The sequence below is a fragment of the Lampris incognitus genome, chromosome 2, assembly GCF_029633865.1.
Source record: "Lampris incognitus isolate fLamInc1 chromosome 2, fLamInc1.hap2, whole genome shotgun sequence".
Lineage (NCBI taxonomy): Eukaryota > Metazoa > Chordata > Actinopteri > Lampriformes > Lampridae > Lampris > Lampris incognitus.
This window is the reverse complement of record NC_079212.1, coordinates 53,182,683-53,209,403: the sequence shown is the minus strand read 5'-3', so window position 1 is coordinate 53,209,403 and position 26,721 is coordinate 53,182,683. Positions and strand designations below refer to the sequence as shown.

Below are 26,721 nucleotides of genomic sequence, written 5' to 3'. Positions count from 1 at the left end.
CTGTATTACACATTACACGATCTTTCACCCGGTAGTCTAGGGAGCAGACAGCAATAACCTGCGGGGGGGGGGCAGTGCTCTCTTTCGGTTTGGTGATCAGTGAGCGGTGTGCTCTTTCGATGCGGATATCATTGTCGTCTGGAATTTGTTGTGATGAACGAATAACATCAGTCACAAATCCTATGGTGTCATTTTTCTCAGAGCCCTCCGGGATGCCATGTATGCATATGTTGTTACGCCTCAACCTTGATTCCAAGTCGTCACACATTGCGGATAGCTTTGCCTCTTGGTGAAGTAGAAAGGCGACCAATCTTTCGAGCTGCATAGTCCTGTCTTCGGTCTCTGCAAGACTTTCTTCCACATTTGCTGTTGCTCCAACAACACTGTTCTCTCCACAAGTTGCTTCATGTTAGTCTCTAGTCTTGCCAAAGCCTTCTTGTTATCATTAACCGCTTCTGTGGGCTCTTCTCGTAACCTACGTAACTCCACTAATATTATCGAATCCTGTCCACTGCCGACAGGCATCATCCCCGGCGTCGTTCCCTTCGCTGTGTTGGTACATCCAATATTCACATTATCCTTCTTGCCAGGCTTCCCCCCCACCCCCCATCTCTTTTTGTTAACTTTGTCAAGTTTTCGTGAGTTTGGCTCACTTTCTGCCATTATTGTTGTATTAAAGAGCTAGTTTTAATTGGTTTTTGTAAGAGCTACTGCTTCACCCCGCCTCCTACAACATGGCGCCACCAGAAGTCTCCAAGATGTTTCAAACATCCTTTACATTTTAAATTCTCACTTTTGCTTAACATAACAAAATGTGGAATTTCCATCACATGTTGCTAAAACCTTATGAAACACTTATGATTTTTGACACTTATTGTTGCTGCAGTGTTGACGAGTCGAAACACAAGAATTTTACTCTCTTGTATTTGTATGAGACGTAACAAATAAAGAATCCTGAATCTTGAAACTTGATTCAAATGTGTATCTTAACATAGCTGGTAAACACTACTCTAATATATACTATATTGTAGTGACCTACTTGCAGGTTACATATTCACCATGCGAGCCAGAGACGGTCCCTTTAAGACAGTGGGCGGGGGTTAGCAAAGGGTATTGTGGGTAGACACGAGGCTGAGGTTTTGAGTAGAATGAACTGTTGATTTAAGAGTTGGTTGGAGGAAATAAACGACCCACGGCTGTGTGGTCAAAAGGAGGAGTGGTCTCGTCTCCTTTCTTACATCCTCCACAATATATACTATAAACACATAAGCACAGAATGTTAAAATAAATGTATTTTATGGTACATTTTAAAATAAAAGTGTTTTATGGAGCATTTTAAAAGGATAACATAAACAGAACAACAACACTAATAGAAAACCTAGTGACAAAAAAGGTTTCTAATACCTGCTGATTTCTAATACCTGCCACCCACACAAAAATATTATATTCCATTATCAATTTCCCACAATACAACCTTCTATTACTGCAAAATAAATGTCCCAGTGTGTCCATGTATGTGTAGCCCACATAAGAGAGGAGACACAAGTACATTATTGCCTCACAGCTGGCACCACGTGTACTACTGTTGCAGCCAGCAGCACACTGCCAGTCTGGAAAACACTATAAAGGTAAACTGTATTTGTTGGGGCAAACACTTGGGCTGCCACATGTGAAAATGAGACTGCATCCTTCTGATGTATGCAGCCCAGATCATAGGATGCATATTTCCATGGAGACCAGCTGTTTCTTCTCCCTGACCAAACTCTCCTCGTTGGTCCAGAGAACTCAGTCAGCATCCTTCTGATGTATGCAGCCAAGATATAGGATGCATGTTTCCATGGAGACCAGCTGTTTCTACTTCTCCTCCCTGAGCAAACTTTCCTCATTGGTCCAAAGAACTCAGTCAGAAATCTTGTGTCTACAACAGCATTAGTTCAATGTTTTGACTATACATAACCCTAACATGTGTGTGTGTGTGAGAGAGAGCATGTGTGTGTGTGTGTGTGTTACCTGTAGCCAGGTATCAATCTGAATGGTCTTGATCCCCTCCACCAGAGCCTCATTGACTTCAGGCCAGTGACCATAGTCAAACCAGAGAGTTAAAACCCTGATCATGTAACAACACAACACAACAATGAGAAAAGATGTGTTTTTATGAATTATTCACAGAGGGTTGTTTCTACCCACTACAATCATACTACAATCATAAACTGATTAAAGGCATTATTCTGATTCAAGACACAGTCATCTATCTGATTATTGTTACCAGGATTAGGCTAAAAAATACAATAAAGACACAAACTTTATCTGTCTTTCCCATTACAACTGCTTATATACCTGTTACATTTCTTTTGAATACCTCTGTTACATTTCTTTTGTATACCTGTTACATTTCTTTTGTATACTTCTGTTACATTTCCTTTGCATACCTGTTACATTTCCTTTGTTTGTATACCTGTTACATTTCCTTCGCATACCTCTGTTACATTTCCTTTGTATACCTCTGTTACATTTCCTTTGCATACCTCTGTTACATTTCTTTTTTATACCTGTTACATTTCCTTTGTATACCTGTTACATTTCCTTTGTATACCTCTGTTACAATTATTTTGCTTTTTGCAAATGTGTATTCAAATGTGTATGCAGTGGACTGGATGTTCTTTAAACTATAGAAAAAGGAAACGCCTACGAGTCAGTTAGCTGGCTAACAGCTAGGGAACACTCATGTTGTTACCCCCACAAGGCGGGAGCCTGGGTTTTGTGTGTGTGTGTGTGCGTGCGCACACGTGCGCCAGGCCGGAAAAACGGATGGCTAACAGGAGGAAAAGAGGCAGCAGAGACGGTGTTTGTGCCAGAAATAGACAGCAATGTTTTATATCAATCTTTCCCTCCACTATTATAGGGAATATGCGCTCCTTGACCAAGAAGGTGGATGAACTGTCAGCAAACTAGAAGCATGACCTCCTATTTTGCCAGTGCAATCTCCTTTGCTTCACAGAGACTCAGCTAACAGACAGCATTCCCGCATCATTCCTCACCATGGGGGGAATGTATGCTTTTTTAGTGCATCCAATCCAATTTGCCCCTTGAGGCAAATAAAATTGACTTGACTTTTAAGACTGGATAGAGACATTACTTTTTGCTCATTAGGATGGGCAAAAAGTTGGGAAGAGGAGTGTAACTTTATGTGAATGATTAATGGTACTGTCTGGGACAGATCACAGTGAAACAGTCTCTAACCCAGACACTGAACTCCTTGCGGTGAGATGCCAATTCTATTTTCTACCTCGTGAAGTTTCTCATGTTATTGTTATTATTGTCTACATCCCTCCATCCCTTCATGCGATGTTGGTTACAGAGACAATATCCAGTTACATGAACTGCAATGCATGGTTGTGATCGTCAATGGGGATTTCAATCACGGCACACTTTCATCCGCTCTGCCATTCTTTAAAACAAATCATAATTTGCTCCACAAGAAACAACAGGACTATTTGACTTATTCTAGTCCAATATCAAGGCCAGTTATGTGCCACGTGCCGTACCTCCCTTGGGCAAATCTGATCATAAATTGGTGTGTTGGTGTGCCTCCACATTGGGGTTTACAGGAAACCTACACACACAGACCAATATCTACTTTTCGACTCACACCACCCTCTGGAACACAAACTGAGCGTCATCAGAACTCTGCAACACAGAGCTGACAATGCGCCCAGCAGCACTCAGGCCCAACGAGAAGAACACAAACACCTGAGAGGAGCTTTAAAAACCTGTGGCTACCCCAGTTGGACCTTTGTGAAAACTGCAACACGTTCCAGAAAGACCAACCAGGTGAGCGATGAGGAGAAAAAGAACAGAAGGAATAGCACAGTCATCCCGTATGTTTCTGGGGTCTCCGAGAAACTCAGGAGAATTTTCAACAAACACCGCATCCCAGTATACTTCAAACCCAGCAACACACTCCGACAAAGACTGGTTCATCCCAAAGACCATGTACCACACACCCGGAAAAGCAATCTGGTGTATGCTGTACAATGCAATGAGGATTGCACTGACCTATACATAGGAGAAACCAAACAACCACTACACAAACGGATGGCCCAACACAGAAGGCCAAACTCCTCAGGACAAGACTCAGCAGTCTATCTACACCTAAAGGAGAAGACACACTCCTTCCAGGGCAGCAACATACACATTTTGGACAGAGAAGATAGATGGTTTGAAAGAGGGGTGAAGGAAGCCATCTATGCGAAACTGGAAAAACCTTCCCTCAACAGAGGAGGAGGTCTGCGACACCACCTATCTCCCACTTACAATGCCGTCCTTTCATCTCTACCCAGGAGACTCAAGAAGCCTAGCCTCCAAGAACAACAGTCGCTAACTAACGGCTCCAACGACTCTCATGACCACTAAATAATGAAGTCGAAACTAACACCCCCAACGACAATCGCTGCTAAACAAATGCAAATCAATAGCTCTGATGGCGACGGGCGCGGCTGGACATCGGAGCACAGGAGAGCCACGCATATCAATAGCTCTGACAATGACTCCTAGAGGATAAATTCTGAGTCTCATCACCAGCCAGTCAGACTAGCTTGGTCTAGTCAGAAAGGAACGAACTGAGGAAGGCGAAACGTCTTCACGTAAATATACCAATTCCAGTTGCACTTGATTCAGCTCCTTTGGATAACCATGACCTGGATGAATGAGAACATTCACAGACTTGTTGTGTTTAACTATAAAATACAACCCACTTGTTTGTCAGCAGCAGGTGTGGTTTGATGATCAGAGCTGTAAATGTGCAATCCATAGAAAAAAGGCAGCATTTTTTAGTGAGAATAAAGACAAGATAAGGCTGTGCAGAAAGATCTTAAACTGGTCATCAGACTGGGAGAGGGGGAGAGTATTGGGGAAGCTACAGGATAATGATAGTAGGGCTGTGTGGAAGAGTCTAAAGCTTATTATTGGCTGTGGTGTCATCAGCGGGGGTCTTCAGCAAAGGATAATAGCCCCAAATGAGTCCAACATGTTTTTGCCGGATTTGAGCATGACTTTTCCACTGAGCATGCCCAGGTTTTCTCCTGTCTGCCCCAGAGAAACTCTTCCTTCTTCCCATCCCCATTACTGTTGAGCAGGTGCACCATCATCTAAGGCGGCTGAAAGCAAACAAATCGGCCAGTCCTGATGGTGTCCATGTGCTGACCAGTGATGTGGTCCCCTATATCTCTTCCCTTTCACTCTCTGTGCCTAAAACACCAACAATGTGGATTATCTCGTGATATACATGTCCCTAAGAAATGGGATGTACGTGAGCTTGATGATATAAGACCCATAATTCTTATGTCACAGATCATGAAACCATTTGAAAGGCTCATATTAGAACCACTTTCTATGCAGGTCCATCCATTCCAAGACCCCTTGCAACGTGCCTACAGAACGAGGGCTGGTGTTGATGACGCACTGCTTCACAGCATTTAGACATGTGGAGAAAACGTGTCACCAGCTTGAAATAGTTTCTTCATATAAATATCTGGGTGTCCCTGTTGACAAGAACTTCAACTGGAAAGAGAATACAAATGCCGTTGTCAAAAAAGCATTCAACTCATGTTTTATTGTTTATATTTTATATTCTTTATTTTATTACGTTTTCTTTACATATGTTTTAATATTCATATATGTGTCACTTATTTTATATTGTATTTTAAGTTTGTGCAGCACTTTGGTTCAACTACGGTTGTTTTAAATGTGCTATATAAATAAACTTGACTTGACTTAATATTGCTGAGATATTCCACAGAGAATTTTAAGAGATTGCTTGTTCCTGAAGCTGTAAAGAGTCAATAACTTGTACATTATTATTGAGTACTTAACCATTGTTGACCTGTTTTTGTATGCATCTACTGTATGTTTTTATCAGCCTCTTTGTGGGACTTGTTATCTGACCTTCTGTGGCATTGGCTTGGTACTGAAACCTAGTGTATTAGGACACTCTTATGATATTTATTGGCTGTTAATTGTATTATATCTGTTACCTTCGATTGTGCTGACATTGGCATCCCAGTTGTTTGTACTGGCTTGTTGATTCTTAAGCTATGATGATGATGATGATGCCCTTTCATGGAGATTGTGTTCTTTATTTCCCTTGTAATTTGTGTGATTCTGTGTGCCGGTGACCAAACCAGTCCCCAGTTTGGGGATTAATAAAGAGCATCCAATCCGAAACAACCATCCAACCCAATTCAACCATCCAATCCAATCATCCAACCCAATCCAATCATCCAACCCAACCCAATCCAACCATCCAATCCAACCTAATCCAACCCAATCCAACCATCCAACCTAATCCAACCATCCAATCCAAACGGGATAACAAGTACCCCTGTGAGGCTTCTGAATGCCTCAGTGTTCTTACGACTACTGAAAAGTGTTTTACAATGCCTGTGAAAATGTAATGTTTAGTTAAAAAGTGGTGAAATAATTATTTTTTTTCCACTTACTGCAAAAGCAGCAGCTCCTCTGCAGATTAAACAGTTTTCACCTGACGGTGGTGATAAGTGAACGTGATGTGGTACAACAGAAGGCTGAGATCTTTATTCACCAGTCTAAACACAGCAGGTAACAACATGGCAACCATGTTCTTACCTGTTGTGTTTAGCACCCCAGTAACCATGGGGTGCTTCAGCGAGCCAATCATCGAGGGCTCACTGATGACATGCGAATACACATGAAACTTGAGGCAGTAGCCTGATTTGTCTTGTTAGCAGGCAGATGTAGCTGGTGTGTCTCTCAAAGATGAGTTTCTCAAAGATGAGACATATTTAGTTAATTAGCTAATACTTTATAGTTTTATGTTTCACTTGTCTGATCGGATAACTGGGAAATAAATTTCATAGGTCCGATGATAAAATTTGCTCGTCCCGGAAAAGCATCCACTTTTCTTCCGTTTTCTGCCAACATTCAAATTCCTTTCCCTCCCCCTATTTTTCCCAGGGCCTGTAAACAAGTGTCTTAACGCTATATTGGCCCCCCGATGCTTCCTATGTATGGTGCATTGCAGTGCTGCCTCCAAACAGCAAGTTTTTAGTTTTGTGTCTATCTATAACTGTGATATGACACCCTGACAGCAAAAAAATCTATGTCAATGATATTCCATTGTCAATACTGTCAATTCTGTCAACTAATCATTTCAGCCCTATTTTGAAGTTGACTACCATTTGAACTTGAAAATAGGGAGCACCATTTGGAAATAAAATCTTACTCAAAGTAAATATATTACCACTGTACAGTATGTTAATATAAACTTGAGGTCTGTTTATCCCAATACATCAGCTACTGGAGCAGTATTTTGAGTTTGATAGCTAATTGTTAGGCTACAGGAAGGGCCTATTCTGTACTGAGTGGGTTTCTCACCTGAGCGTGTCCTGAAGGTTGTTCCCCCTGGACAGGGAGATGGAGCGGAAGAAGCCCTGGACAGCAGGCACGGTGTACAGCAGTAATGTTTTAGACAGGTCCTGTGAAGGAACAGTCAAATGATACAGTCATTATTTAATCATTATTTCCTTGTAAATCTCAGTCAAATCCTAATTCAGAATCAGAATCATAAAAAAAATATAAATAGCAAAAAGTAAGTAAAAGTACAGTTTTATATACAGATCACAATATTTAGGTTGTGTAAGTGGGAGGGGCTGTCAGTGGGGGGGGCTAGGGGGCAGTTGACTACTCTGGAGGAGGGGCAGGGGACCTGTTGATTAATCTGGGGGGGGGGATAGGGGGCCTGCTGATTAGTCCGATTGCAACAGGGAAGAAACTGTTCTTGTAGCATGAGGTTTCAGTCCTGATGGACTGTAACCACTGTGGTTTCAATTGTGATCGTTTTCCTTTTCTTCGATGCATCACCATCACTTGCATCAGATTTACACTTTGAAGCCATGATTACGAGGGTAAACACGAAAAATTTAAGTCAAAACACAATGCACAAAACAACGTTTATGTGATCGGACTTAAAATGGTGACGACAGCGTGGCATTGTTCTCCCTCGGGACGACGAACTGCCTAAAATTTGTAGTCTTTTGGGCATTGCGCAAAGCAGTCTGTCTGTTTGTTAGTACGAACCATTGTGTGTAACTTGATATTTTAAAAAAATAGGCTTTACGGAGGTCAGTTGGCAAGTAGAGAGTTAGATCAGAGTCGATGACAACAGGCAGATGTTTGGTTTGGTATAAACATTTTGTGATAATGAAGTTAACTGAGAGCATAGTCTCTCTATTTGCTTTATATCACTGATGCTTTACAAACCTTCTGTTTTCTCTTGGTTGAGTTGGAGGATGTTTGGTGTCATCCATACATATCTGATAGACAATTTGTGAGGTTAACTAGTGGGTTAAGATTTTGCTGTGTAACGCAATAAAATCGTGTTATCCAGTTGCAATTGATTCAACTCCTTTTGGATAACCATGACCTGGATGAATGAGAACATTCACAGACATATATCTGACAGGTTCACAGGTCCAGACATTTAGCCTGCTAGATACCTGACAGGTCCAGATATTTAGCCTGCTAGATACCTGACAGGTCCAGATATTTAGCCAGCTAGATGTCTGACAGGTCCAGATATTTAGCCTGCTAGATACCCGACAGGTCCAGATATTAGATACCTGACAGGTCCAGATATTTAGCCTGCTAGATACCCGACAGGTCCAGATATTAGATACCTGACAGGTCCAGACATTTAGCCTGCTAGATACAGTGCATCCGGAAAGTATTCACACCCCTTCACTTTCCCCACATTTTGTTATGTTACAGCCTTATTCCAAAATGGATTAAATTCCTTTTTTTCTCATCAATCTACACACAATACCCCATAATGACAAAGTGAAAAAGGTTTTGTAGACATTTTTGCAAATTTATTAAAAATAAAAAACTGAAATATTGCATGTACATAAGTATTCACACCCTTTGCTATGACACTCAAAATTGACCTTTCGCAAAGTCCCACCCCCCTTAGTTACTGTTGTTATGCCCGTCAAGCATTTCAGAACTATCCAGGAAGTAGCCGGAAAACACCAAAACATGAAGGAAGAAATCAGCGCATTGTGTGGGTAAAAGTAACAGTAATAATACGTTAGCGGTATTAGCTATCAATAATAGCTAGTAGCAAGCTTAGCTTGGAGCAGACAGGCATTTTTGTTGATTTTGGATGGATTAAGCTGGCCATGGGGTCTGCTATACTGCGAAATCTATTGCCGACATTGCGCTTCTTGCGTTCTGGGTTTCGAGAAGGGAAAGAAAATTACACCCCCTCCAAACTTTTCAAATATCTAGTATCCGATTTGCAGATCCCATAGGCACACCGTTTCAGCATTTTGTTGTGTGTTTGAAAGCTTGACGGACTGTTGCTAAGGTAGGATTGGACAAGGACCGTTATGGCGTGGTACTTTGCGAAAGGTCAATTGAGCTCAGGTTCATCCTGTTTCCACTGATCATCCTTGAGATCTTTCTACATCTTGATTGGAGTCCACCTCTAGTAAATTCAATTGATTGGACATGATTTGGAAAGGCACACACCTGTCTATATAAGGTCCCACTGTTGACAGTGCATGTCAGAGCAGAAACCAAGCCATGAAAGTCAAGGGAATTGTCTGTGGACCTCCGAGACAGGATTGTATCGAGGCACAGATCTGGGGTAGGGTACAAAAAAATGTCTACAGCTTTGAAGGTCCCGAAGAGCACAGTGGTCTCCATCATTCATAAATGGAAGAAGTTTGGATCCACCAGGACTCTTCCTAGAGCTGGCCGCCCAGCCAAACTGAGCAATCAGGGGAGAAGGGCCTTGGTCAGGGAGGTGACCAAGAACCCAATGGTTACTTTGACAGAGCTCCAGCGTTCCTCTGTGGAGATGGGAGAATCTTCCAGAAGGACAACCATCTCTGCAGCACTCCACCAATCAGGCCTTTATGGTAGAGTGGCCAGACGGAAGCCTCTGCTCCGTAAAAGGCACATGACAGCTCACTTGGAGTTTGCCAGAAAGCACCTAAAGGACTCTCAGACCATGAGAAACAAGATTCTCTGGTCTGATGAAACCAAGATTGAACTCTTTGGCCTGAATGCCAAACGTCACGTCTGGAGGAAACCAGGCACCTCTCATCACCTTGCTAATACCATCCCTACAGTGAAGCACGGTGGTGGCAGCATCATGCTGTGGGGATGTTTTTCAGCGGCAGGAACTGGGAGACTAGTCAGGATCGAGGGAAAGATGAATGGAGCAAAGTACAGAGAGATCCTTGATGAAAACTTGCTCCAGAGTGCTCCGGACCTCAGACTGGGGCGAAGGTTTACCTTTCAACACGACAATGACCCTAAGCACACAGCCAAGACAACAAAGGAGTGGCTTCAGGGCAAGTCTGTGAATGTCCTTGAGTGGCCCAGCAAGAGCCCAGACTTGAACCCCATTGAACATCTCTGGAAAGACCTGAAAATAGCTGTGCAGCGACACTCCCCATCTAACCTTACAGAGCTTGAGAGGATCTGCAGAGAAGAATGGGAGAAATACCCCAAATATAGGTGTGCCAAGCTTGTAGCTTCATACCCAAGAAGACTTGAGACTGTAATCCCTGCCAAGAGTGCCTCAACCAAGTACTGAGTAAAGGGTGTGAATACTTATGTACATGCAATATTTCAGTTTTTTATTTTTAATAAATTTGCAAAAATTTCTACAAAACCTTTTTCACTTTGTCATTATGGGGTATTGTATGTAGATGAAAAAAAAAGGAATCCATTAATCAATTTTGGAATAAGGCTGTAACATAACAAAATGTGGGGAAAGTGAAGGGGTGTGAATACTTTCCTGATGCACTGTATCTGGGATGCATCTGCGATGCATTGTCAAGACTATCGGATCACGTCCTTGAATAGTTCACACATAGCGCTCGAGCACCAAGCCAATGCTGATTTGCGGCTTTGGATAGGGAGCTCCAAAAACTGTTGGGGAGTGGAAATCAGGGCTACAATCGTGTAGTGTGAACTAGGCATAAGGACAAAGATTTAACTTAAAAAGTGTATGTAACTTTACAGAGAAAATCCAATGATCCAGTTCCTGTTGTCTTGGTTGGGATTGAGGAGGATAAACTCTGGATAGATGCTGCAGTCTTATTGTTCCTTAGTGACCCTCACCTCATTGACCTTCTTTTGGCCTGGTGACGGAACAGGGCTCTGGTCAATGCTGTCCACCTCGCTGTCACTGTTACTGGCCTCACTGTTGGCACTGGCACCACTGGCATGCCGCAGCTTCTTTTCATCGCGTCCCTGGTTCTGGTGTTTGTAGTGCAGCACTGCTTCAAAGTTCATCACTGCCCAGGCATGCCAGGCCTGTTGAGGAAAGTCTAGTTTTTAAGTCCTGGTAATTACATTAAAACATGTCTATTCACAGCACCAGCAATTTTGGTTTACTAAGGTATAGATATTTCCCAGGGGGCTGGATTTTTTTAGCATACAAAAAGATTTGTTTCATGCTTGTAGTCTTATGCAAGTAACTACTGAGAGCTTACTGCAGAAGGAAGTAAGCTTAAACTGTATGTCCGAGAGGGGTAGAAGCCATGTTTGTAGTCCAAGTGTGGGCATGGACAAGTTGAAGCAAAGAAACTCTTAGCATTGCCATCACCTCATTTCTTTGATGCTTCAGTCAAGACACCAAAATGGTAATTGCATAATGGACAGAATGAATTAACTACTCGTGCACAAAACACTAAATTAAGAAGCCTTGACTTTAGAGTGAAGGTTTTCTAAACAAGACAACATTTTTGTGAAAACCGCCTGTTTACACACATGGTAGAAGGAAAAATGGAGTCAATATGAAAGATTGGGCTGCGTCAGTCAGCCCAATAAGGCACAGGGCCCTGATGCAGATGTCATGACAGCCAGCCAATCAGGGCTGGCGTAATGGTACAAGGGCTTCTGTGAATACGCGAGGGGGCGTACCCCACAGTGAGACATCGCACTCATGCTACTCAGAGAACCGGGGTTACGGAAGTAACCTAACGCTTATACACATGGTAGAGGGAAAAACTGAGTAAATATGAAAGACTGGAGTTATATGGGTGTAACTGACCTTGTACCAGTTGCGGTCGTGCTCAGTTGAGTGGCTGTAATACTGCAGGACCTTGGGGATGGTACTCTCATTGATGCCCTGCAGACTAAGCTGCCACTCCCCTAGCTTCAAGAAACATCTAGTTTGAGAAACAGAGGAGCCAGAGAGAGTCAGCATGCAGACAAAACAGCAATCTTTTAACACTGTGAATTGTAGTATTTTCTTCTAGAGGCCGTCAGGTTTTCTCTTTTATATTTTTTTACCCAAAAACTAGTTTGGTAGCATGATTAACAATTGCATGCAAATCATGCAAACCCCTGGGTGATAATGAGGACAGAGCAGTGCATACCAGCACTTCAGGTTTGACCAAACACCTTGGTGATTACAAGATGTATGACATCTTATATGCGAAACTAAATATGAAACATAAAGCATTTCAGATACTCAGTTCTGAAAATCTTCTAGCATAGAATAGAATCAAATCCAGTCAATCTTTAAAATAACAAACAGCTTCTTTGGCTTTTGTTTGGATTGGTAGTAGAAGCTTGATGTTGAAAATGTCCTTTTTAAAAAAGAGTTTTGTTGTCACAAGTCCACATGAATTATAACTTTACTTCTGCTGCAACAGGAAGGAAGAGTTGGTATTGTCAGTGAGAATAACAAGAAATGTGGATATAATGGAGACATTACTCATAAGCATCATCAACACAAGCAGCAGTGCAGTAAGATACTGAAAGCTTATGGGATCACATGTGGATCATCTCAATTATGCCCATCTTCCTTCAACGGCACTGTTCCAGGAGCCAACTTTGTGGCATTAATCCTTTACTCTGAGAGGAAAATGAAACTTAAGGCAAAAGGTCCCAAATATTTGTTTTTGGCTAGTCTAAGACGTTCATTTGATTTATAACACATTCAACTAAGGAATCACAGAAAGTTGAATCAGTTCATCTGGACACAACTTTTATTGATAGATACGTTTCATCATGTGTTTGGCCTGAATGAAACAAATCTTTAAATCACATATTCTGACGGTCTGTGCTGGTGATATTTGAGTTTGAAGATGGCTCCGTCTGCTGGACGTTACTGTAACATATAGTGAAGAAAGTGCATTTATGTGATTTGGACATTTGTTTCACCCCAGCTAGACATTTTGCCCCACTGTTGGGACTGCTAGGATGCAGTGGGTGATTGGGGACGGGTGGCGGAGGGACCATCTGGTTTGTTCCTCGTGTCTGTCTGTGGTGATCTTGTGTGGCCCCCATCTCAGAGTGGCAGGTTGTGAAGAGATGGGGTCTATGGCAGGCCGCTTTATCATTTATTCATTTTAAGGTGCTAGTCACTAGAAATTAGACACACACTAGTCACTATTGTAAATCCACTAGTTGCTACAAATTAGACTCCAGCTCTATTAGAATAAGCACTAGTTAGTAATTATGACTAGTCACTATTATCTTTTACTAGTAACAATTCAATAAACACTAGTTCTTTTATTATTATATTATTTTATTTATTTTATGTAGAGGCCTGCCAAATATAGGAATATGGATATGTGAAATATATTTTCTAGTCTGCACGGTTATGCATGTTTCAAAATGGGTAAAGCAAGTGGAGTAGCGCATTTGCCATAATTCTTTGATTCTTTTGTGAGATTCGATATCCTGCTTAGCCAAGCCCATGTAATTTCAGTTTAAGAGAGTGAGCGATGTACTCTAAGCCAATCAGAGACGACTTTGGGGGAGTGTTTTGTAATATGGCAGAGGAGTTTGCTAAGTTATCATTTTGTCGGTAGAAATTGAGTTTAGTGTCGAAGTGAGTAATATTTTGTGGACTGAAACACTTCCAAGGATTTGCACAAGTATTGTATTGTAACAGCTTCAAGTCCTGTGCATCTCGATATTTTGCAACTCATTCTTCTCCAGTTTGCCATGGAAGCTGGCTAGCCTACAGCCAGTTAGCTTAACATCAGCTATTTTGCTTACCATGTTGTTATTTTTCTTAGCTAGCTTTGTGAAAGTGTATAGTCTAACTATCAAGCGTGGACAATTTGCCAGAACTGTCATGGGGACAGTCATCTATAAACACCGGGCGTGGTTTGTGCAGGGAAACTGGAGACGAGAGAATTTCACTGAAGCTAATTAGCCAGTTAGCACCGGACCTTCGTGATCAGCACGGACCTTGTGGCATTCATCAACGCTACCCTGTTAAATCGTCTACCCGCCTGCGGACCACTCGTGAATTGTTTGCGTGGTCGCTTGAGTAAGAGGAGACTATTCAAACACTGACTATCAACGTGTTCCCATTGTTTTTATTTTGCTTGTTTTGTGCACCAATGTATGGGCCCCATCGTTTTGGGAAATCCAAGCGCTTGGTAATATAGTTCACCAGAGCTGAGTTGAACTGTTTATTTGGAGACTTTTATTCAGGACTTGGTCTGATATTACAAATTCATTATTGGGTCAAGGTTATTTATTAATGTGTTCACATCATATATTTGATAGCTGTTCAATTCTGTATTCAGGTATTTGGTTTGCAATTCCAGAGGGTTATTCCTTTTTGATAGTATGTTGATGTGATAACATAAGAGGGGTTTGGTTGTTTGATGAGTAAATACTGTTCTGATACATATTGACAGAAGGAAAGATATAAGAACAACAATAGCCTATCATAGAATAAATGTTATTTCTTTATTATTGTTGTCCTGAACTTTCTGTTATTCTGATGTTTATAATTTACATTCAGCCAACTCAACACCAATTGCTGAGAACTCAGGATCCTGTTTAAGGAAAATTGAAATAGTAGCCATAGCTGTCAACAAGGAGTTACATATACCCTGGACAGGCCACCAGACCTTGTGATGGCCTGGCGGCCTGTCCAGGGTGTCTCCCTGCCTGCTGCCCAGTGACTGCTGGGATAGGCTCCAGCATCCCCACGACCCTGACAGCAATATAAGCGGTTTGGATAATGGATGGTTGGATTATTATATTATTGCCATGATTGCCTAGCGGCCTGTCCAGGGTGTCCCCCCCGCCTGCTGCCCAATGACTGCTGGGATAGACTCCAGCATCCCCGCGACCCTGAGAGCAGGATAAGCAGTTTGGATAATGGATGGATGGATGTTTCATCACTCATCTAAGTGACCTCTTCAGTCTCAACTTACTGCAGGTATCCCCACCCTTATAAACATTACAGTGGCATAATGACCGAAACCAACGATCGGTTTCATATGCAAATTGCTGTGAGCATTGAAACTCTAGTTAATGCTCATAGCAATTTATATATGAAATCGATCGTTTTGGGTAGATGAGTAATGGAGTTAGATGAGTGATGAAACGTTTCTCTCAATAAACGATGTGTCCAGATGAACTGCCTTACTGAGCATGCATCAAGACAAGACGAAGAAGACACTTATTTGTCATTGTACATACATACAACAAAATTCATTCTCTGCATTTTACCTATCCAATACTAGGTGCAGTGGACAGTGCAGTGCCCGAGGACCAACTCCAGTTCTTTTCTCCATTACCTTGCTCAGGGTTACAGGCAGGAGTATTAACCCTAACATGCATGTCTTTGATGGTGGGAGGAAACCGGAGCACCCGGGGGAAACTCAGGCAGACACGGGGAGAACATGCAAACTCCACACAGAAAGGACCTGGGACAGCCAGGCGTTCGAACCCAGCACCTTCTTGCAGTGAGGCAACAGTGCTAACCACTGGGCCACCGTGCTGCCCTGGATGTTTTTGTGAGTTTTCCAATTAAACTTCATTTACAAAAAGTCTTGCCACATTCAATGGCTGTTGCAGCTAGAAAAGCGCTATATAAAATGCAACTTGATTGATTGATTGATTGATTGATTGATTGATTTACTGGTATCTTACTGGTATGGCACTGACTTCTCATGAATATGCCATTCTCCATTCAGGTCTTTTCCTTTCCTCATTTGTGATTAATGCTGATGAAGCCCCTCACTTGTTTACAGTTCAGCCTGTGGATCCTGATATGGCACATGGTGAACACTACTTATTACAATGCTGACCCTCAGTTTGTCATGGCTTGCTGTCTACCACTATGTATATGGACCTAGTAGTGAGCTGGCTAAAAGTTGACTTTTGATGCTATGTTATAGTGCGGATTGGACAAAAGTGTCAGCTATATGGAAAACATAAATGTAAAATTGATAACGCCCAGTAATTGTGTAATTGGTTTTCATGTAAAGATATTCGATGTAGACTTGTCTTCAAACACTATGGTTATGTGATAAAATCCCAATGTTGATTTTTGGAAGGCTACAGCTGCAGAGTTGAACGTGAATTACTTGCTAGGCAGTGAGCTGGTGTTATTGACTTGCACAGAGGTGCGCACCTGGCCATGCGTTTGTGGAGTTATTGCATACAGGGGCTCACCTGGCCATGAGTTTGTGGAGTTCTTGCTTGTGTTGCTGGTCCTCAGCTGCAATTGCATGCTGGGCCTGTTGCTGCATCCCCTGCACAAAGTGCTGCATGTGCTGAAAGGCATCAATCTAGAGAGGCAGAAAATATACCCCGGTGAAGAATATGTGGGAGCAGCGACGGAAATATGCGACTTGGTGGTTTTTGGAGTTTTACATCATAAAGTCAATGACGATTAAGCTGATTTTGGGCCTTGATTACGTCATCTTTCTTTCCATAGGAGGGCTATATGATCATAATCACAACCATACAATAGAAACATACCCAAGTGGGTCTTTAAAACATTTAATTGGGAACCCCCCCCCCAAAAAACCTAAAACTAAACTTTTTCCCTCAAGTTGAAGGATTAAATACATGCCCTTTACTGCTAGCCTCAAATCCACATGGAAACTTCACTACTTCCAGTTTCTCATACAACACAACCACTGCAGCAGAGGGAGGAATGATGAGTGACATTCCTTTTGTCAGGCAGGGTTAAAGCTGTGTTCTGTCCCGGGGCGCTTGTGGAAAGAGGATATGGGTCCTGTGTGGCTGTAGGTGTGTGTGCGTGTGTATACATACACACACTAAGATTCCACCTTATAAACTGAGCAGCTGGGAAGCAAAGGCAGCACACCCACAGTCACACTTACCTAAGACCCCATCCCACACTTCTCTAATGAGACAGACCCACTGAATAACACCTGGTAAAGTACACGTGTTTACGTGTGGGGGGGGGGTACAAACCGTATTGTGTGTGAGGGCACATGGTAGGGAAAAAGTCTGGAGCAGGAAGAGAGCTGATCAATCCTTTGCTACTCTGTTGACATGTGCTTTGAACCATGACTTTTTTCCACTGGTGCCAGTAACAAGGGGAATGTTGTTTTTTTTATTCCTGTGTTCGTTGCTCCCCTAGCAACAGCAACCCCAGAGGCAGCATACTTTACCCATTGTTTTGCACTTTTGCGATGCAAAATTCAAACATCAGTCAAATAACAAGACTTAAACATATCATGTTCACTTGACTAACATAATGACTGGAACAGTGCTGACCCTAAAAACTAACAGTGGAAATAAAACAGAAATACCTGGCTTATTTACGCCTACCTTACGAGTGCTCTTCCACATGTACTTCATGTAGGCGTAAGTTACATGGGGGTGGACTGTGGGCAGTGGATGGTCCAGCTGTTTTGAGGGGTCGACCCCCAGCAGAAGCACAAGAGTCTTGTGGGCCAGTGCCTGAGGGATGAGACAGAAGTGGAGACGGTGAAGGGGGGGCAGAAGAGTAAAGAAGTTAAATGGTTCAAGAAGACACCGGAAGTCCACGGTGCCTCCTACTACCAGCTCTCATTACCAGAGACCCTTTCATGGGTCTGAACTACCCTGAGCTAATCATGTGCAGACCACTGTGTTTGCCAATGAGTTTTTGTGTTTGTTTATATGGCAAGACTTTAATATCATTGTTTGTTAGCAGTTAAATTCACCATGAACAAACAATTAGCTGTAAAATAATATGTGTGAAGCTTACCTGTCAAATAATACACCTTTCATACCAAACACAATTTTGGGGGTTTCACTCATCACCTCTGGTTGAAAAGGTCTCACACAACACCAGCGATCTCATATTTGGTGTTTTGTGTAGAGTGATTTAAACACAAATGAATGAAAATACATACTTGTACATATCAGTAAAAATAGAGATGTCAGCTTTTATATTCCTGGCCAAAAACTTCTCCATATTCTGCCACCACATTCTGCTTTTTACACCATGTAAGAATAGCCTACTATGTACAGTATCCAGGTGATTTATCATGCTTTTTGTGCCACTGTGGTAGGCCAGTTTCAAACTGCATATTTGGCACACTGCCTTATCATCGTTCAATTTCAAGTGTCGCCACACAGCTGAGGTCTTCGGCATTTTGTTTTCCTTTAACGGCAAAGCTGAACTAAAGTGTGACGTGACTACTGAGAGTCAGAGGGATGTCAGGCGCCACAGCTGAGACAGTATATATTTCCAAGTTTGCAATTAAGTATAAATACAGTACAATAGGCTAATAAATGTATTTTGCAGTTCGCCTTTATTGATAGTCTACAAATAGCAAAAACAAAAAAAATTTTTTTTGAGAATATATGATCTATTACCATGGCACAGTGTGATGCAATTCTGCTAGGTCTAGTGATGTCTGGATATAAGCTCCTGCTATACATTGCATTGATAAACTCGTCTGTCATTTTATGCTTATTTGGATTTCACAGATCTATACTGAAATCCCCACAAATGAAAATTTAACTATTGAATTGTTTTAGCAAACATTTCTTCCATCCAGTCCTTAAATATTTCAATATTAGATCCCAGTGCTCTATATGTTCAGCTCACAATGAAATTTTTCTTTTTTTCCAAACAGATTTCTATTGTAATGCATTCTAGCATGTCATCAACCGCTGGTGTCATGCTTTCTACCACCTTATAATTGAAACTTTTATCCGCGTACAAAGCCACACCCCCTCCATTCTTGTTTTTTCTGTTCACATAGGTCAATTCGTACCTGTTCAACTCAAGAATCCACACCCTTCTCAGGGCTGAGCCAAGTCTCTGATATAGCTATAATACTGAATAGTCTCTTGAACATTCTTTTATGTTTTGGAAGTTGGCATACAGGCTTCTGCTGTTAATATATGATGATATTTTATGATTGGACTTAACCTTAATGTTGTACCATCTGTGCAATAAGAGCAATTGTTAGTATTATTGAAGAAATTATTTTCCAGATAGATATCACTTTCCATATCCTCTGATTTATGCTCAGTATATTGAAAACTTTTCAGTCCGAGTTTGTCATATTTAATCCTTGTTGTTTACTGTTCATCATTGTCTCCAGACGCAGATGAATGACTTCTTTCAGAAGTTGTTAAAGTAGTATGTAGGGTATTCATTTAACCATACTTTAAGCTTTTTCATTACCTTGTTGCATTGTTCTCTTGGACTCATTGGTTCAATTCCTCCATTTCTCTGATGACCAGCACTTTAGCGTCTTCTGGTGTTCCGTTCAATTTCATCAAGATTTTGCAGTTTATTGACCATGTAGATTGGATTTTCCTCTGCTTAGTCAGGGAGCATGCCTTTCTTATGATGTCATTTCTTTTAGTCAGATGTTTACCCGAACGGGTAAGCGAGCCGGACTGCTCATTAAACTGCGACAGCAGGGATTTAGAACCGCACCTGGCGAATGTCTACTTTCTGGTCAACAAGATGGACGAACTGCTACTCCTAAACGGAAAAAAAAAACTTGGACTTTTCCAGATCCGCCGCCCTATGCCTCACTGAAACCTGGCTTAGTGAGCATATCACGGACAGTACACTTCATCTGCCGAAGTCCTCGATGCAGACCGCGAAACGAAGCATTTGGGGAAAAACGGGATGGCAGCATATGCTTCTACATAAACGAAGGTTGGTGTACAGCCGTCGCAGTGTTGAAGAAGTCATGCAGCCCTCACTTAGAGACCTTTTTCAATGACTGTAAACCATTCTATTCATCGTGGGAAATTTGATCATTTATTTTAGTCGGTGTCTATATCCCACCCCAGGCCTGTGTTAAAGAGGTGTAAAAACACCTGGCTGATCAAATTACAAACATGGATGCAAATATCCAGACTCCCTACTCATTATCCTTGAGGATTTTAACAGAGCAAACCTTAGCCATGAACTGCCAAAATACTGACACCATGTTAAATGTCCCACCAGAGACAAAAACACTGGATCACTGCTACACAATATTAAAGGACGCCTATTGCTCTGTCCCCTGTGCAGCCCTGGGCCTCTCTGATCACTGTTTCATTCATCTTATCCCAACCTACAGGCAGAAACTAAAATCTGCAAAGCATGTGCTTAAAACTGTGAGGAAATGGACCAATGAGTCAAAACTGGAGCCCCTGGCTTGCCTTGACTGCACTGACTGGAGTGTTTTTGAGGCTGTATATGTACAGACCTGGATGAACTTACTGACACTGCGGCATCTTACACCAGCTTTTGTGAGGATATGTGTGTGCCCACCAAAACCTTCTGTACCTTTAACAACAATACGCCCTGGTTCACAACAAAACTCAGGCAGATTTGTCAGGCCAAAGAGGAAGCCTAGAGGAGTGGAGATAGGATCCAGAACAACCAAGCAACATCTGTTTCTTTAACGCAGCTACACACTGTTTCCCTGGAGCCATGGTCCCTGTCATCCTGGCTAAGCTCCCGGGGCTGCTTAGCTCACTCCCATCTTCTACCAACTGCGTGATAGTGCACGTGGGGGACTAATGATGCAGCTCATCAGCAGTCTGAACTACCCAAATAGGATTTTATGGACCTTTCCAGCTTTTGAAGTACGTGCGGAAAGTCTGTTTTTATCTCAGGCCCTATTCCAACACTGGCCTGTGGAGTGGGGCATTTCAGCAGAATCCTCAGCCTGCACACATGGCTCATCTCTGCCCGCAGAGCTCACAATATTGGTTTTATTGATAATTTTAATCTGTTTTAGGATACTTTCTCCTTCTTCAGAGCTAACGGAGTCCACCCAAACAGGCTGGGTAGCCGGATGTTAGCAGACAACCTGCAGTACAGCCCTCTCCACGTGACTGACTGCTTACATCCCACTCTTCCCTCCCGGAGCCTCCGCTTCCGCCTGTGGTGGCACTCGAAGATACTGTTCTGCCTGCTTTCTCCCTCTGCTGGCCTATCTGTCCTTGACCTTCTCGTTGGGAATTTTCCCCATACAGACTATTATTAGGCACCGTGCCTTCCATCCACACGACATATCTAATAGCAGAAACAACAACAACTGAATAGCTGGAGCAAATATCTGCAATATGCGTTCTATTTGCTGCCTTTGACACAGTTGATCACAACATCCTCTTACATTGCTGAGAGACTTGGGTTGACATCAAGGGCTCGGCTCTTAGCTTGTTATGCTCTTACCTCACCAACACAAATTTTTCTGTTGTTCTGGGCAACTCTACCTTCTCAATGGCTCAGTTGACTTGTGGTGTCCCTCAAGGCTCAGTTCTTGGCTTACTTCTCTTTCCTGTATACATGCTGCCCCTTGGCCAGGTCATTCAAAATTATGATGTGCTCTACTATTTTTATGCTGAAGACACTCAGTTCTATATGCCACTAAAACCCACATATCACAGCGCCCTAGCAAATCTCACAACTTGCTTCTCTGACATGAAATCCTGGATGTCCAAAAATTTTTCTTAAATTTAATGATGATGAGGCTGAATTCATTCTGTTCAGTCCTGGAAATTCCATCTTGGGGTAAAAATCAATGCTAACCTCAGTTTTGATAATCAAATCAAACATGTTGTTCAGTCATGCTTTTGCCAGCTTGAGTTAATCTCCAAAATTAGGTCATTTTTATCAACTGCCGAGCTCCATAAAGTTGTACATGCTTTTATCTATTCTCAGCTTGACTATTGTAATGCACTTTATTCTGGTATCAGCAAGGGCTACCTCCAACATCTGCAGTTGGTACAAAATACCGCTGCTGGGCTCATTACCGGGACAACGAGGCTTGATCATATCACTCCTGTGCTTGCCTCCCTATACTGGCTCCCTGTTATATTTCGAATTGACTTTAAAAATTTACTGCTCACTTTTAAGGCTTTAAATGATCTTGCTCCTTCATACATTTGTGATTTATTGACTTGGTATATCCCTCCTGGACCATTAAGGTCTGAGGATGGAGCCCTGCTAGTTACTCCCAGGTCTCAGTTTGTTACAAAAGGTGATCAGGCTTTTGCTGTCAAAGCCTCCACACTGTGGAACTCTCTTCCTGTTGAACTAAGACAAACTAAGTCTCTAGCTCCTTTTAAATCTCATCTTAAAACTTTTCTTTTTAATAAAGCTTTTACATCATCTCATCTCATCATCAGCTGCTTCTCCGGGGCTGGGTTGCGATGGCAGCAAGCTAAGTAGGGCACTCCAGACGTCCCTCTCTCCAGCTCCTCCTGGGGGATCCCAAGGTGTTCCCAGGCCAGATTGGACATGTAGTCCCTCCAGCGAGTTCTGGGTCTACTCCCAGTTTGGACCTGCCCAGAAAACCTCCAAATGAAGGCACCCAGGGTGCATCCTAATCAGATGCCTGAACCACCTCAACTGGCTCCTTTCGATATGAAGGAGAAGCGGTTCTACTCCGAGCTCCCTCCGGATGTCTGAGCTATTCACCCTATCTCTAAGGCTGAGCCCAGACACCCTATGGAGGAAACTCATTTCAGCTGCTTGCAAAGCTCATGACCATAGGTGAGGGTTGTAATGAAGATTGACTGGTAAATTAAGAGCTTTGGCTCAGCTCCCTCTTCACCACAACAGTCCAGGACAATGTCCACATTACTGCAAATGCTGCACCAATCCGCCTGTCAATCTCCCACGCCATCCTACCCTCAGTTGTGAACAAGACCCTGAGATACTTGAACTCCTTCACTTGAGGCAACAACTCATCCCCAACCCGGAGGGAACAATCCACCATTTTCTAGTAGAGAACCATAGCCTCAGACTTGGAGGTGCTGATTCTCATCCCGGCCATTTCACACTCAGCTGCAAAGCACCCTGGTGTATGCCAGAGGTCGTGCTCTGATGAAGCCAACAAAACCACATCATCTGCAAAGAGCAGAGATGCAATTCTGAGGTTCCCAAAACGGTCACACTCCTCACCTTGGCTGCTCCTTGAGATCCTGTCCATGAATATCACAAACAGAATAAGAGACAAGGGACAACCTTGGCGGAGTCTGACACCGTGTTTGACTTTGTGTCAAGAATGTGGACACAGCTCTAACTAGGGTTATACAAGGACCGGATGACTTGTAGCAACTGCCCCGGTACCCCATACTCCCGCAGGACCCCCCCCCCCCAAGAGTGCCCCAGGGTACACAGTTGTCCTTCTCCAATCCACAAAACACATGTAGACTGGCTGGTCATACTCCCATGCCTCCCTCAGCACTTCCGCAAGGGTAAAGAGTTGGTCCATTGTTCCACGGCCAGGACGGAATCCGAATTGTTCCTCCTGGATCTGAGGTTCGACAATCGGTTGGAGCCTCCTTTCCAGCACCCTAGGAGGCTGAGCAATGTGATACCTCAATAATTGGAGCACACCCTCCGGTCGCCTTTTTGAAATATGGGAACCGCCACCTAAGTCTGCCACTCCACAGGTACTGTTCCCGACCTCCACGCGACACTGAAGAGCTGTGTCAGCCAAGACAGCCCAACAATATCCACAGCCTTCAGCATCTTAGGGCGAATCTCATCCACACCCGGCACCTTGTCACCGAGGAGCTTCTTAACTACCCCAGAGACCTCTGCCAGGGATATGGGTGGGGCTTCCTTCGAGTCTTCAGACTCTACGTCCTCCATTGAGGACATGTTAGTCGGGTTCAGGAGCTCCTCTAAGTGTTCTTTTCACCACTCGGCAACATCCCCAGTCCAGGTCAACAGTTCACCTCCCTGGGTGAACACAGCCTGAGTCAAGCCCTGCTTCCCCTTCCTGAGTCGCCAGATGGTTTACCAGAACTTCCTTTAGGCCAACCAAAAGTCCTCCTTCATAGCTTCACCAAACTCCCCCCACACCCGAATTTTTGCTTCCGAGACCGTTGAAGCCACAACCCTTCTGGCCTTCCGGTACCTGTCTGCTGCTTCAGGAGACCCCTGGGCCAAACCAAGTCAAAAAGGCCACCTTCAGCCTAACAGCTTCCCTCACTGCCGGTGTCCACCAACGAGTTCTTAGGTTGCCACCTCGACAGGCACCGATGACCATACGACCGCACCTCCTACCTGCCACATCTGCAATACAGGCTTTGAACATGGCCCGCTAAGACTCCATGACCCCAGCCTCCCTTGGGATACACGAGCACTTCTTCTGGAGGTGGGAGTCGAAGACCTCACAAACAGAGGCCTTCTACAGACATTCCCAGTTCACCCTCACTACACGTTTAGGTTTGCCAGGTCTGTCCGGCAGCCTTCCCCACCATCTGATCCAACTCACCACCAGGTGGTGATCAGTTGACAGCTCTGCTCCTCTCGTCACCCGAGTGTCCAAAACATATGGCCGCAGATCTGATGATATGACCACAAATCTTCGGCCTAAGGTGTTCTGGTACCAAGTACACTTATGAACTACCTTATGTTCAAATATGGTGTTTGTTATGGCCAGTCCATGACTCACACAGAAGTTCAATAACAAGGCACCGCTCAGGTTCAGATCAGGGGGGCCGTTCCTCTCAATCACGCCCCCCCAGGTTTCTCCATCGTTGCCCATGTGAGCGTTGAAGTCCCCCAGCAGACCTATAAAGTCCCCAGGCAGAACCCTATCCAGGACACCACCCAGAGACTCCAAGAAGGTCAGATACTCCAAACTGCTATTCAGTGCATATGCACACACAACAGTCAGAGACTTCCCCCTAGTGACTCTCAGTTGTAAAGAGGCAACCCGCTCATTCCTGGGGAGAACTCCAACACGGCGGCGCTCAATCGGGGACTTGTGAGTATCCCCACACCTGTCACCTTGGCCAACTCCACAAAAGTAGAGTCCAGCCCCTCTCCAGGAATTTGGTACTAGAGCCCATGCTATGTGTGGAGCTGAGCCCAACTCTATCTAATTGGTACCACTCCACCTCCTGCACCAGCTCAGGCTCCTTCCCTGCCAGAGAGGCAACATTCCACGTCCTGAGGACCAATCTGCGATGCCGGAAATCGGCACGCCTGAGTCCTCGCCTTTGCCTACCTTGCACCCAACCCCAGTGCACATCCCCGCGTGTAGTGGGTCCACGGGGTGGTGGCTCCATGTTGTTTTTTTTCAGGCTGGGCCCGACCACATGATGCTTGCTGGCGAGCTCTCTTCCCAGGTCTGGCTCCAGGAGGGGGCCCCGGCTTCCCTTTTCCGGGCGAGGTGCTGTAGCTCCTCCCCCAGAATCCCCTCCAAGAATCGCCACCTTAACGTGGTGGAGGGTGTCCACCACGGGTGTTTGGGTGTCCTGGTGAACCTGGGAGCTCTGTTGTCAGGGGCAATAGCTCCTGGTAGGGTCTCCCAATGCAAATTGGTCCCAGGGGAGGGGGCCAGACTAAGAGCGATTCCAAAGAAACCCAATGGAACTAAAACAGCAAAATTAAGTAGTCAACCGTGAAATTATTTTCAAAAACCAAGGACAAAGAGACATGAGCGAGGGAACAGTTTCAGCATGAAATGTTTCAGAATGATGCAACCAACCCATTTTGGAAAATTATGTATCATTTTCAAAATCAATAAAGATGTGTGATAAAAAAAGAAAGCACTACCTGAATTTTCTTAACGCTTCTTGGGGAAAGAGGACACAATGGGACATTCAAAATGGCTACTTGTTCATCACTTCAGTAAAAAAAAAAAGAAAGAAAGAAAAAAGAAAAAAAAGTACAAAATCTACCTAAATTGCAAGCGGTGAAATACTCATGAGTGGAATTACAAAAAATAACCACCTGCATACTAGACCTGTGTCTTTTTTCATAGATCCAAAATCTTTAATACCCACTAGTAACAGCACTCAAGACAGCATTTTGATACAGAATTCTTGCTCTGTGAGATTAACAATTGGGAAAGAGTACTGACCAGGCGTCCACTCTTGCCACAGAGGCTGGCATACTTCAGCCAAGTCCTCATGTCCTCATGGGGGTTTATGACCAGTGACCTGACCATCAGTATCCTCTGCCAATCCTCCACTATGCGCTGGCATCCCTGGGAAAAGGGCAATAAAAAAAGGATAAGCAGGTCACACACATTTCTTTAATTAAACCTTTGTAAAGGAGGCATCTTGTGAAACTCTCAAGAGAATGAACATGTGTAAAGAGGTGTGAGGGGTCAAGCAGTTGATACTTAATCCTAGTCACCGTACCATATTAACACACTGGCACTCTCAAACATAGATACAAACACACATGCACAAGTATGAATAAAATTCAAATGAAAAAAACAAAAACAAAAACCCATAACAAATAGTGATGCTGTGTAGTACAATGTCTTAAGCCATGAATCTAGTCAGTTAATATGTCTCATGCCATGAATCTAGTCAGTTAATGTCTTATGCCATGAATCTAGTCAGTTAATATGTCTCATGCCATGAATCTAGTCAGTTAATGTCTTATGCCATGAATCTAGTCAATTAATATGTCTCATGCCATGAATCTAGTCAGTTAATGTGTCTCAT

General features: G+C 43.3%; 1 protein-coding gene across 1 annotated transcript in view; it reads right to left on the bottom strand.

The window, feature by feature from the left end:
* Positions 1–26,721, bottom strand: part of mtor (mechanistic target of rapamycin kinase) — a 400,677-nt gene that overhangs the window by 51,000 nt on the left and 322,956 nt on the right. The window contains exons 35-41 of the mRNA XM_056274929.1: positions 26,127–26,252; positions 17,620–17,751; positions 16,489–16,604; positions 12,104–12,221; positions 11,170–11,364; positions 7,411–7,511; positions 2,011–2,107 (exon numbers count right to left, since the gene is read on the bottom strand). Coding sequence (XP_056130904.1) covers positions 2,011–2,107; positions 7,411–7,511; positions 11,170–11,364; positions 12,104–12,221; positions 16,489–16,604; positions 17,620–17,751; positions 26,127–26,252 — 885 coding nt within the window. The remainder of the gene's footprint in view (positions 1–2,010; positions 2,108–7,410; positions 7,512–11,169; positions 11,365–12,103; positions 12,222–16,488; positions 16,605–17,619; positions 17,752–26,126; positions 26,253–26,721) is intronic.